The 13,808-nt window shown below is 34.6% G+C and overlaps 1 protein-coding gene across 2 annotated transcripts in view; it reads left to right on the forward strand.

The window, feature by feature from the left end:
• Positions 1 to 13,357, forward strand: part of grm2a (glutamate receptor, metabotropic 2a) — a 40,552-nt gene extending 27,195 nt beyond the window's left edge. The window contains exons 3-7 of one of the 2 annotated variants that reach the window (XR_014538150.1): positions 3,556 to 4,393; positions 6,812 to 7,875; positions 10,211 to 10,324; positions 12,051 to 12,231; positions 12,786 to 13,357. Coding sequence is in view for 1 of the 2 variants with exons in the window: in XM_083570787.1 (XP_083426913.1) it covers positions 3,556 to 4,393; positions 6,812 to 7,875; positions 12,051 to 12,231; positions 12,786 to 12,853 (2,151 nt within the window). In the remaining variant the exon portion in view is untranslated. The remainder of the gene's footprint in view (positions 1 to 3,555; positions 4,394 to 6,811; positions 7,876 to 10,210; positions 10,325 to 12,050; positions 12,232 to 12,785) is intronic. The other variant, XM_083570787.1, reaches the window with a different exon arrangement.
• The last annotated feature ends 451 nt before the right edge of the window (positions 13,358 to 13,808 follow it).

The following is a 13,808-nucleotide window of genomic DNA, read 5'->3' on the forward strand; positions in this document are numbered from 1 at the left end:
AGATGAGGTGGAAAGAGTAATTGACAAAGAGATCAATTTTGAATGAAAAAAAACATGCAGGTACTATAAGGGTAGTTGGTTGATTCAACAGATTAAAAAATAGGTTGTTGATATAACGGAGATGTAAATATATTATGTTCAAGTAATTGTTAATAAATGATTTGTTAAATTTGATCTTAATTACAGAAGTGAAATCTATATTTTATTTAGAAGACTCTTAATGAGAAATAAGTGTATTAAATGTCACTCAAAATGTGTCTGCAAACATACAACTGTCACTAATCATATTTCTGCATGCCAAGATTTGTCATAATGGATTCATAACCTTTCAGTGTAATTTCATTTGTTTATACAGTATATTTATAAAAATTTTTTAAATTATTTTTATAACAGTAGTTAGAATTACTCTGGTTTTTACAGTAATACTGTCAGGGATTTGATGTCAGTGCATTGGCGGAACAAAAACATGTGATTTATATAGTTACTGTTTACCAGGTTTTGTTGTTCATAATAAAAGAAGTGTGTGCTTTATACTATTGTACCCACAAAACATATTTATATAATAACTTACCTGCCATTTTCTTATATCCTTATATTTACTTACTTCTTATATCTTAAATGTTCTTTTCTGGAATAGTACACAAACTAATCTGGTAAATCCATATAAAACTGCTGCAAATTTTCTTGCCATTGAGTTTCTGGGTGTACATAAAGACATGGGTTCCATATTTAAACATTGAAATCAGTTAGTTTTAAAAAAAAATCTCTATAAAGTTAATATATATATATATATATATATATATATATATATATATATATATATATATATATATATATATATATATATATATATATATATATATATATATATAGAAAATATGATGCTGTTTGGTGTGCTGTGATCTCTGAAAGCTTTTGATAATGTGTTTTAAAATGAAATTTCATTATACTTTTGCCAGGTGTAAACATTATATTTCATCTTTCAAATTTAGTTGTGGGTGCTTTAGTGGTGGAAAATTATTCTTCCTATTCTCATAAAATTGCAAGTTTGAATCACAATCATGCCATAACAACTATGTCAGGGAGCCAACTGAGCGAAATTGCTTGTGCGCTATGAGTGGAAGAAATGTCATTACTGTGTCTCCTGTTGCTAGTGACACTAGCAAATCTTTGGCCTTTGTAGCTTGTGTATGCAGAAGAGGATATGAGTGTCTTATGATGCTTTAAAATGCAATCTGAGCAGAATTAAAAAATATATGTACTTGACTGGCTTCACATGTCTTGGTGAAAGCATGTGTTAGTCATCACCCATCCTGGTTGGTAGCTAGCATATAATAGAACAGAGGCTGTTGGGTGGAAATTGTTTTTACAATTTCTGGGCACTCAGAGTGATATAAAGATTAAAAAAATAGAATATTTCAAACTGTATATTTAAGAATAATTTATTTATTTGTTCCTTTATTTATCTTTCTTGTGTACCTGCTTGAGGTGGATCAGAACCAATCCTGTAAACACTGGACATAATCCCTGGTCTAGATTAAATCAAGGACCCTGGAGATATAGTCATAATTTGTGTGATTCAAATGTCATGTATATGGATTTTTCTCAATCATATCTGTATTAAAACAGGTCACATACAAAAAGTGTAAAGCAGGCCATGTCAGTAGTAGAGATACAGGAAGGTAAATGTATTATTATAAATGTATTCAGCTGTCTTGAAACATAGTTTATTCAAATAGAGGATGCAAGAATTGCTTAAACAGACTAGACGTTTTATAGTCATTTTGTATTACAATAAAGTCAGTGTCAGTGGAACATAGGAAAGTGCATAGAAACAAGCCTTTTCCAGTACTAACCTCTGTCTACATCTCTCACTGTTTCTATAGCAACATATGTATTAAATGTATGCATGCTGAGCTCTCTATGCTAAGAAACATTTAAAAAAAAATTTTGGCAGTGTAATTTGGAACAGGGTTTTGTTTAAAAAAATTGTTAGGCCATCCAAACTCTGATCAACATTATACTTAAAGAGCATAAACTGCTGAAGCCAATATTTCATTTGTTAATAGAACTAAAAGCTAGGACTTTTTAAAATGTGTTAATTGTCATTTTACACAACAAGCTGTAAAAAAGCTGTAAAAACTGGCAAATGACTAGCAATACTACTATTACACTGTAGGTCCTGATAGCATAATGGTGCAGTGAGCAGCATTGGCACCTCATAGCTTTAGGACACTTGATTTAATTCTGGATCAAACTGTCATCATCAAGTTCTGCATGTTCTTCCGTTTGTCTGTGTTTGTTTTTCCCATGGGCTCTGTGTTTTTTCGATCCCTCAAAGACATCCTAAAAGGTTGATTGAATGTGATAAATTGAGCAGGTATGAGTGAATGAGTGGTGCTTTGCCATAGCATCCAACATGCATTTTCAGAAACATATACATGTTTCTTATTTATTTATGTCAAAATGAGAGACCTCTCTCTATTAGAAAAAAAGATTCATATTGTCTCAGGCAGACTTACTTCTAGTTCCACATTTGGTCTATTTGCATTTGATCAACTTGTCTCTGAAATTACATGAGGAGGAAAAATCTAGAGGTATCAAGCTTAAAAGGAAAGCCAACCTAATTTTGGTGACCACAGATGCTGTGATTCATTGATCTTTCACAACTGTATTCTATTCTTTGCCATTCTCAACATCAATATGAGATCAGGTGAATGAAGCTCCTAGAAGAAGCAGAGAATTTGAACTAGTGGGCAGCGAGTCAGGATTACCAGCATCTCATCATTGAGCAGGTGTAAAGTGTAGCACAACAAAGAAAGAGAAAGAACACAGATTATTAGGAATGCTTTTGTCCTGTAGTACTGTAAGAAAAGGTACATTGTGTGCAGAGTACAAGCAGGGAATTTGGCAAGGCTAGCTATTTATAAAGATTATAGCAACACAGATGTTTAATAGCAACCAGACTATCACAGAGTATATGCTTCACAAGGTGAGTGTGGGTAGAGAGTTCTTATATACTGTCTTGTGTAATTATAAACAGGTGTGTGTAATGAGTAAGATGGTAACTTGACTGTTGTAGCTGGGTGATGTGATTTGTAGCTGCCATGTTTGTAGTCAGCATTGTACATTGGATAATGTAGCTGTAAACCATTACTACCCTTGGCATGTCAGTATGACAACAAAACTGAAAGGGAGATGCAAAATCATGGTAGAGTCCACATACAAAAATAGACCACATCCACTTGGTTTAAATTTTAATGTGTAAACAGATATAGATATTTGGATTACTAGACAAATACAGTTCGAGATACATATAATAATCTGACTATTCTGAGGCAATACAATATATCTTTTGTTGGTTTTTGTTGGTTGGTATTGGTATTGTGTTTTACACAATAAAAAAAATAAAGTACTTTTTAGTCATTACGTGAATGCTCTAATTTGTTATACTGTATAACCTATAATTTATAAATAATTTTATTATAATTGCTCAGCCTAACAGTGTTTAAAGACTCTTTTCTGCACACTTCATTGATCATTCTCTTCATGCAGGTGGCCAACCTTTTGCGACTTTTCCAGATCCCACAGATTAGCTATGCCTCAACAAGTGCTAAGCTCAGTGATAAGTCCCGCTATGACTACTTTGCTCGTACGGTTCCCCCAGACTTCTACCAAGCTAAGGCCATGGCTGAGATCCTGCGCTACTTCAACTGGACTTATGTCTCCACTGTTGCCTCAGAGGGTGACTATGGAGAAACTGGCATCGATGCTTTTCAGCAGGAGGCCAGAGCCTTGCAAATCTGCATTGCTACATCTGCAAAGGTTAGCCGCTCAATGGACCGCTACAGTTATGATGGAGTGATCAGGTCTCTGTTACAGAAGTCCAATGCTAAAGTTGTAATACTCTTTACAAGAAGTGAGGATGCCCGGGAGCTTCTAGTTGCAGCAAATCGCATGAACGTGTCCTTTATCTGGGTAGCCAGTGATGGCTGGGGGGCACAGGAGAGTGTGGTGAAAGGAAGTGAATCAGTGGCTGACGGAGCATTCACCATTGAACTTGCTTCTTATCAAATCAACAAATTTGCTGAGTACTTCACAAATCTAAATCCTTACAACAACACTCGCAATCCCTGGTTCCGAGAGTTCTGGGAGAATCGGTTCCAATGCAGCCTGCATGATATTAACTGTGGCAAGCATTCTCTCCGCGATGGCAAGTTTGAGCAGGAATCCAAGATCATGTTTGTAGTGAATGCTGTGTATGCAATGGCCCATGCACTGCACAACCTGAGACAAGCAGTATGTTTAAACACCACTAAAATCTGCAGTGCCATGAAACCAGTAAATGGAAAGAAGCTGTATAAAGATTACATCTTGAAGACCCAGTTTAATGGTGAGTACTTTGATGGTAATTATTCCACATTTCTGGCAGGTTAAATTGTATTTTTATAAAGTTATTACCCTTACTTTATATTATAAATGTACATTTAATTAATTTAAATTTATTGTTTTGTCTCTGCATTCAGTTATTCAGTATTTGAACTGAATGTTGGTGTAGTACCCAGTGTGTATGTGCTAAGAAAACTTGAGCAGAAGGCACATTTCTTAGTTAAGCTTTGGCTTATTTTTATTGTAATAAATGCTCTTTAGACTGCACTGCTAAACTGTACTACAAACACAAATGAGTGGCGTGTGTGCGTGTGTGTGTGTGTGTGTGTGTGTGTGTGTGTGTGTGTGTGTGTGTGTGTGTTTGTGTGTGAGTGTGTGTGTGTTGAGGCTCTGCCAGCTTTGTCACTCAGCACACCTAAATAGGCAGGTGGTAATAAGACCCAGATGAGAATCATCATGCGTTGCCTGCTTCCTCTTCTCCATCTACAGCTGATGCTCAACCACACCCCTGCTGCCACACTCAGCTTTACTTTGAGTGTATCTATGTGTAATTTTGGTAATCACAGGTAGTAAAGCAGGCTATGAGACAATAGGACAGCTGAAATTAAGAAAAACTATTTAGTACACTGTGAAATACAATTAAACTACTGATAAACTTTATTATCAGAAAATCAGTATTCTGAATTATGCTGTGGGCGAATGAGAAATTATGTACTAAAAGAGAAAAGGAGTGTGAAGGAAAAACGATCTCTTCATGTTACAAAACACACCAGTTTACCTGTAAATCATGTGGCTGCTTAGAACACCACCAGGATGTTTGAAGTGTGCAGAAAATAACAGCTCAGATCCAGCCATCTGCCTTAAAACTAAGCAACATTAATATTAAATATTTTTTTTATTGTCAGAAGCAAACAGGTTTTTTAAGCCAAATGACTGAACAAAATGTCTTAGAGGATGCAAAAGGCTTCTAAAATAAGCTGCAAATAAAAATGGTCTACAGACTGTATGAGTACAAATTATATGAAGAATAAGTTTATAAAAATGTACACTTATTTGTCTATATAGACTATATGACCAAATGTTTGTGACATATAACCATCACACCCATGTGGTTTCTTTTAAAATTAGTGCCAGAAAATTAGAAACAAACAACTATATGCCTTTGTACAGTATTTGCTGTAGCACTGAAATTTCCCTTTATGACAATACCCCTGTTCCCAATACATGGTCCAAGGTTTTAGTGGGAGAGCTTAATCATCAGCCATTGGCATGATCCTGGAATACACACTGATAGGACACTAGTTCACTAGTGGCAACATGTGTACACAACCAAACACACACACACACACACACACACACACACACACACACACACACACACACACACACACACACACACACACACATACACACACACACACACACACACACACACACACACACACACACACACACACACACACACACACACACACACACACACACACCATGTTGCCCTTTATGATTCACCAAGCCTGATTTAAATACCTTTAAATTAAAGATGACATTCCACTTTTTACTACCTTCACATTTTTATTATTGCATTTTAAAGCCAGCAATGTTGCCTTGCTAATTGTTTTAAGTATGATGCAGTATCTCATGATACATGACAAAATAGGATGAAAATGTAGATAAAATTACATAAAAAGTAAATTACATAAAAAAATATGCAATTGTTCTATATCACACAGTACATATGTAATTATTATTTGTGAAAAGAAATGATCTGATATAAAATTTAATTATGCAAGTTTGTAACAAAGAGCTTGAGTTGTAAATTGCTATGTGTTGAACCTGTTTGTATCGTATTGTACTGACACAGTAGGAGGCACAGTCTATAAAACAGAGTGCCTCTATCCTGCTGGTTGTCTTTTAAACCAGCCTAATCTGAAAGATCAATGGACATGTAAAGCCATTTCTTTTGAGGATAACCAAGGAAGTAAAATGAACTCAAGGATTGAATCAGGCTCACTACTTTGGTAGGGCAATCATTTTGATTGTGCATCTTATTCGCTGAAAGCTATTACGCTTAAACAAACGGGAAATCAATATTTATATAAAGATGTTTGGGGATGCTGAGGAAAAACCTGTTGCTGTCATAAAAAATATATATTTTTTTCTTATCTAAATTGAAACTTTTTTTGATATTCTTTCAAGAACTGAAAAATTATCTGAAAAGAAACATGACAATCTTGTGAATCCACCTCCTGGCCTTAATTATGTAAATTCATGGTGAAGCTTTTATGGTTGTAAGTGCAGAGAGGGGATATTATATAAGCTTTCAAAAGGTTCTGATATAATAGTTTTGAAGCTTTTTTCAAGTCTTTCCATGTCACTTTGACCTATATCATATTGGCTTACCTTTTGTCCTTTGTTTCTACAGCTCCATTCCGTCCAGCTGAAACAGAGAACACTGTTAATTTTGATGCTTATGGGGACAGCCTGGGTCGCTACAACATCTTCCACTACCACATAGAGAATGGCACATATGTATACCGTAAAGTGGGCTATTGGGGCCAGACTTTGAACTTAGATATAAATCTTATTCCTTGGGATAACCAAGTGTTACCTACCTCTCAGTGTAGTGACCCCTGCAGGATGAATGAAATTAAGAGCATGCAGCCTGGTGATGTCTGCTGTTGGATCTGCATCCCCTGCCAGCCCTACCAGTATCTCCTGGATGAATTCACTTGCGCAGAATGCAGCTTTGGCCAATGGCCACTGGCCAACCTGACTGGCTGCTATGACTTGCCTGAGGAGTACATCCACTGGGAGGATGCCTGGGCCGTAGGACCAGTCACTATTGCCTGTCTTGGGATCCTGTGCACACTCTTTGTGATTTGTCTCTTAATAAAGAACAATGAAACGCCTGTAGTTAAAGCTAGTGGACGAGAACTTTCCTATATTTTACTCCTGGGTGTGCTTCTCTGTTACTGCATAACTTTTATCTACATCGCCAAACCTTCAGTAGTTGTGTGCACGTTACGTCGTCTTGGACTTGGTACCTCCTTTGCAGTCTGCTACTCAGCGCTCCTGACCAAGACCAACCGCATTGCCCGTATCTTCAGTGGTGTCAAAGATGGTGCACAAAGGCCAAGGTTTATAAGTCCAGTTTCACAGGTAGCTATTTGTGCTGGCCTCATTTCCTGTCAGCTGTTAGTGGTGATGGTCTGGCTCTTGGTAGAGACACCAGGTGTAAGGAAAGAGGTCAGTCCTGAGAGAAGGGACATAGTCAGATTGAAATGCAACAGCAAGGACTCCAGCATGCTAATTTCACTGACCTATAACTGTGTCCTCATTATCCTGTGTACCTTCTACGCTTTCAAGACCAGAAAGTGCCCAGAGAACTTCAATGAGGCAAAGTTTATTGGTTTTACTATGTACACCACCTGCATCATCTGGCTGGCTTTCCAGCCCATCTTCTATGTCACAGCCAGTGACTACAGGGTAAGCAGATTTAACATTGTTAATACTTATTTCCAATGGTTTTGGATTTACAGCAAAAACTCAAGGAACAAAACTACAATTCTGATCTTAAGGCAAACAAAAGCTTCCCCTTTAGTCGAATGTGTAATTTTTAATGTCTAGATTTCCAATTGTTTACATACAGCCAGCAATCACACAAAATTGTTATTTTAGTTTACATTAAAATAACACCAATACAATAACATATTTATAGCACACTAATAACAATAATTCATCATACACTATTAGTCAAATGTTTGGACACAATTGCTCCTATAGGTATTTTCTTAATTCTTAGTATTTTTCTTTTAAAAACATTATAATATTGAATACATTGCCATTGTACAATTATGCAATGACCAACAAAAGTGTAAAGCTTCACAAGAACCTTCACCCAGGAAGCTTCTCAAATAGGGTCAAGCACAAGTTCTTTTACTCATCTTTAGTAACTTCTTTATTCTGGTCAAAATTGGAATTAATTGAAAGCCTATTCCTTTGAACAGTGAGTTTGAGGAAAGAATACATGGAGGGGACAATGGTCTTGTGCAGAGTGCCATATACACACATACACACACAAGCATGGGGAATTCAGAGTAATCAGTTCTCCTACTGGCATGTTTGTACTAAAATAAATAAATAAAAAAAAAGTATTAATTCACAATTCACAATGGATTTGCTGTAAATATATACATATTTAATATATGTAAAAAAAAATCACTTGCAGTAAGCAATTCTTTAAAGTAAGGACTTTAAAAAAAAAAAAAGTGACTATCATTTGTACTGATTGATGCTTTAAAATAATAAATGAAATAGGCAAAATGATCAACACCCACATTAAACATGGCTTCACACCCATGTCTGTAATTCAAAAAGCAGCCTTCAATTCCCATGATTCTCATTCTGTAGTCTTTCACATCCTCATCAAGCTCAAGAACAAACACCTTGAGCCTCTATTATTCTGCCCATGATTACTGATTGGACTCAATTGTTCACTCAAGCTGCCATTGTGCTTGTGATGATTTTGAGTCTGTGTTGTTAGTCTCTTTGTTCTGTTTTTTGCTTAAAATAAATTATTATCCCATTAGTCTAATCTACAGTAGCTCTGGCTTAATGAACTTTTTTTTCCAGTTGAAAATATCTTAAATTCAAAACAATAAATAGCAGGTTAATGTAATATTTTAGTTGTATGTGGGTGATATATTTAATCATGGAATAAATGAATCAGTGTATATGATTTTCTTAACATTTAAACAACCATCAAATAACACATCAAATAACACAGTAAAACGACTTTATTTATTTATTTATTTATTTATTTATTTATTTATTTATTTATTTATTTATGTATGCATGTATTTATTTATATTCTTATTTATTATTTAATTATCTATCTTAGTACTACGACTTTTATCCTTTATCCTTCTTAATGTTACATACACCACATTCTCATGCAGCAAATGTGTCTGGTTTTCAGGTGTTCATTCATTTTTGGTAACACTATGGCTCTGCCTGTATTGCCTGCTCATACATTACCAGATCGAGACACAACTACTCTGTCACTTTTATGGTATAATCTACAATACCTACATATTTATTATTTATTAATAGCCAAAATAGTGATACTATATACTCATTGGCTGTATCTTTCTGAAGATTTAACATTTTTAATTTTTGCAATCAGAAAGTAAGTTCAACTACTAAACTTTATTTTCAGTTAATTATTTTTACATTGAATTGCAGCTCAACTCAGAGCAGCCAAAACAGCAAAATTAATAACAAATATTTTTAATGAACTCTTTTGTTCAATTCGTTGGCATGACATTTTTAAACAAATTATTTTTCTTTTTTTTTTTTCCGGATAACCCTTTAGTACAGAAGCTGTGCTTTCTGCATTGCTTTCACAATGACCCAAAATGCATGTCATAAAAAGACTCCAATTTTCAGTTGAAATGATACAGTATCCTTTTGCAAAATAGTCATTTTTTTTTATTGCATTCATATGTGTGCGGTTCAGGGAGATTACATTGCTTTCAGTTCTTTGAGAAGCTGTTTGTATAACGACAATAAAATGATTACATTTGCAATCCTTCTGAACCTCCTTTCAGCAGGTGACAAAAAATTAAAAAAGCTTTTTGACCCATGATTGCTTGCCTTTGTGTATAGAGCCTGAAATAAAGAGGGCATGATGTCATGGGTAGACACGGCCCTAACGAGGATGTATAGGAATGAACAATGCCAAGGAAACACTGCATGACTGACTTTTCTTCAATCTGTAGGTGTAATATGGCTCTAATAGGCTTTCTCTTTGAATCCACAGGGTCAGATAGATTAAAACAAAAAGAGAAAAGGACGGCAGCTTCTGGCCTCTAATGATAAAATTGTGCAGCCATGAGCATGAAGGGGAAAGACAAAAAGAACAGGATGACCCTGAGTATGTCTTTTTAAAACAAAAATAAATGTTGCTTGTGTATGTCTTTGGTGCATACAGTTTGCTGGAAAGGTAAAATATGGCAATTCTATTAGACCAGACTATAGTCATGCTTAGGAAGTGTGAGATGAGGGATTTCTGGTGGAAAATTGGTGATTTGAGGACATTTAATGCTACCGATAATTATAATAGAGATTTTTTTGTATAATGTATAAAACAGGAATGGTCATGTATAAATGTGAATTGTTCAATGTGCCAGTAAAGAAAACTGAAATACAATAAATTGATTTGAAGATTCTATGGAGGGGTAATAGGTGAAGCCAGAGGTGAGAAGCAATTAGTTATTTACCCCTAGAAAATGTATCTCTATGATTGCAGTCTCATATTTGCTGAAAGAGTTATGTTCCATGTGCAGTTATTTGGGTTGCATTATTTAAATCCTACAAATGTATTGTTATGCAATGCTTTTCTTTCTGAAACACTCCTGACCCTAATTCAGCTACCAGAATGGTAAAGTCATGCTCTTTGTAAGTCATGTGTAGCTTGCAGGAACGGAGATCTGTAAGCGGAGTTATTAGAACTTTATGGAATGAAGGTTGCAGTAAAAGTGTACTAAATAATTGGTAAGGATGTGTTTCGATTTAAAGCACCTGTATTAGTGTGGAGTTCATACAGAAATTGCACTTATTTTCAGATCTACGGTTAAACAAAACTGCATGTTACTTGCAGAGTTGCATAGATGTTACATGCATGTGAAAACAATAGGTAGGTCTAACTTGTGCACATTTTTTTACTTGATTTCTATCAGTACTTCTCTAGGATTATTTTAAATGAAAAGCAGTGTTAGTTCCTGTGTGTAACCACATTATATAATTAATATAATATTTATAATTTTTCACAGGACTTATTCAAAGGCAAACATTTCTTACTTAAAGTGAACAGTTCTTTTTATTTAGCCAAATTGTATTAGTTACATTACTTAAACTATTTTATTTATTTAATTCAATTCAATGAAAATATATGAAATTGATTAAATCTGCTTTAAATAGCTTACATCCTGTGTACACATTATAATACACATCATGTATGTCTTTATTTGTTACAAAGTAATGAGGGTATAAGCCATATGGTAAAAGTAAGTAAAATATTTTAACAATGTATTTGACTAGCAGTATAAAGTACTATTTATTGATTTGAATGCTTTTGTTTTATTATTTTAGACAAAATTTAGAGACATATCAATTTGTCTTTAAGGTTTCAATAAGAAGTTTATTAGAATACCTTACCTTTTTTTATTTATACATATACTGTATCATTGCAATAGTCCTCTATTTTGTCTCTGCATTATGTCAAATCATTAACTTTGACAGTAGACACATACAAGCTGCTGCTTCTTTAGCCTACATTATCAGTCCCTCAAATAATTCATTCAGACCTAAAGGCAAGTGCTTGTGTTTATAAGATAATGCTCTATTGACAATCAAAAATCTTTTATTAATTTAAACTATATACAATAAATAAAAAGAAACCAGGTGTATTACCTCTTAAACCTTGTTTCTTCACACATGCACTGTCTATATACAGACATAATACACTGCTTTAGGAGGGACACACAAAAATTCAACTACAACTCTACTCAAATTAGAATTAATAGGTAACCGTTCTCCTCTTCACCCTCAGCTGCTGCAGTGAAGTAACGTTTGCTCTTATTCTGTTTATGTTCTCTCAGGTTCAGACCACCACAATGTGCATCTCAGTGAGTCTGAGCGGCTCAGTGGTGCTGGGTTGCCTTTTTGTTCCTAAAATCCATATCATCTTGTTCCAACCACAAAAGAATGTCACCACCAGTCTTAGGGTGGCCACCACTCGCTTCAGTGTGACCACCGGCCCCGGCTCCAGCTTCTCTCAAGGTACAGTATACCTCCAAAAGAGTTAAAAATCATATTAAGGTCTTAGTGTAACTAGCCAATAAATCAGAAAGGAATTTTAGCACTTCTCTAATACACATCGCAATTACAATATGTGTTTATAAGACTGAACACCTTCATTAGATCAAATCCAGTTAAATAATTATTACAAATTTATATTTATAGTCAGAATGTAGCAATGTCATAATTTTGAAGAGCCTATTCTTCAAAAAAAAAAAAAAAACCTGTGATATTATAGTTTTAGAAGAAATTTAGTCATAGAAAAGTCTCTTTCATTAGAATGTGGTCATAATGGAATAAATGCTTTTTCCAGACAGAAACTAATCATGTGAAAATATTAAAATGATTCTTGTTGATCAGTTAGAATCCAGTAAAAATACCTAATCCCATTGATGTCATGATAATAGACTGAGATCTTAATAAGACAGGGTGGTGATCTTTAAAAAATATGCCATATGTTGATCGAATATTCTGAGAGAAATTTTATACATATCTAATTACAATTAAATATTTTTGTCAATGTTTTGTGTCTCCAGCATCCAACATTGTGCCAACAGTGTGTAACGGAAGAGAAGTAGTGGACTCAACAACATCATCACTCTAAATTAAATGCTATCCCACTGCCAGATGTGGTATACAGATGCATTTAATCACTAGTCAGTAAAATGTGTTTGCTCATATTAAGGAGGCTTCTCACAATAGGGAGTAGCACTTATTTCATTTACAAAGTCCTGTGAAAAAAAAATCACTCTCACTTTCTCTTGTTCTCTCTTGCTGCTTCTTTCTCTTTTAAAGTCTCCCTCTCTCTTTCTCTGTCTCTCTCTCTCTTTTTTCATTAATTGTTAGAAAATAATGGGATACCAGTGGAAGCTCTGTATACCACTAATTTTTATAGAAAATATGCTAATTTATTATTTGAAACATGGAGTAGAAAAACAATAGTGAATCTGTTCAGTGTATCAGATACAGAATGTTTTAATTGTAGATTTTTGGTGATTCGGGTATGTTGTTTCTTTGTAATTAATGTAAATAAAAATGTGCTTTTTTTATAAATATTAAAATGCAACATGGATTTCTTTGTACATAAATTAAAGGTGATGTCAAGGATGTCTGTATGTATTCTTTTTAAATATTTGCTTAAGCTGTCACATTTTTTTTAGCTGTCTATATATACAGTGAGGAAAATAAGTATTTGCACCCTGCTATTTTGCAAGTTCTCCCACTTAGAATTCATGGAGGGGTCTGAAATTGTCATCGTAGGTGCATGTCCACTGTGAGAGACATAATCTAAAAAAAAAAAAATCCAGAAATCACAATGTATGATTTTTTAACTATTTATTTGTATGATACAGCTGCAAATAAGTATTTGAACACCTGAGAAAGTCAATGTTAATATTTGGTACAGTAGCCTTTGTTTGCAATTACAGAGGTCAAACGTTTCCTGTAGTTTTTCACCAGGTTTGCACACACTGCAGGAGGGATTTTGGCCCACTCCTCCACACAGATCTTCTCTAGATCAGTCAGGTTTCTGGCCTGTCGCTGAGAAACACGGAGTTTGA

Source organism: Silurus aristotelis, assembly GCF_946808225.1.
Source record: "Silurus aristotelis genome assembly, chromosome: 2".
NCBI lineage: Eukaryota > Metazoa > Chordata > Actinopteri > Siluriformes > Siluridae > Silurus > Silurus aristotelis.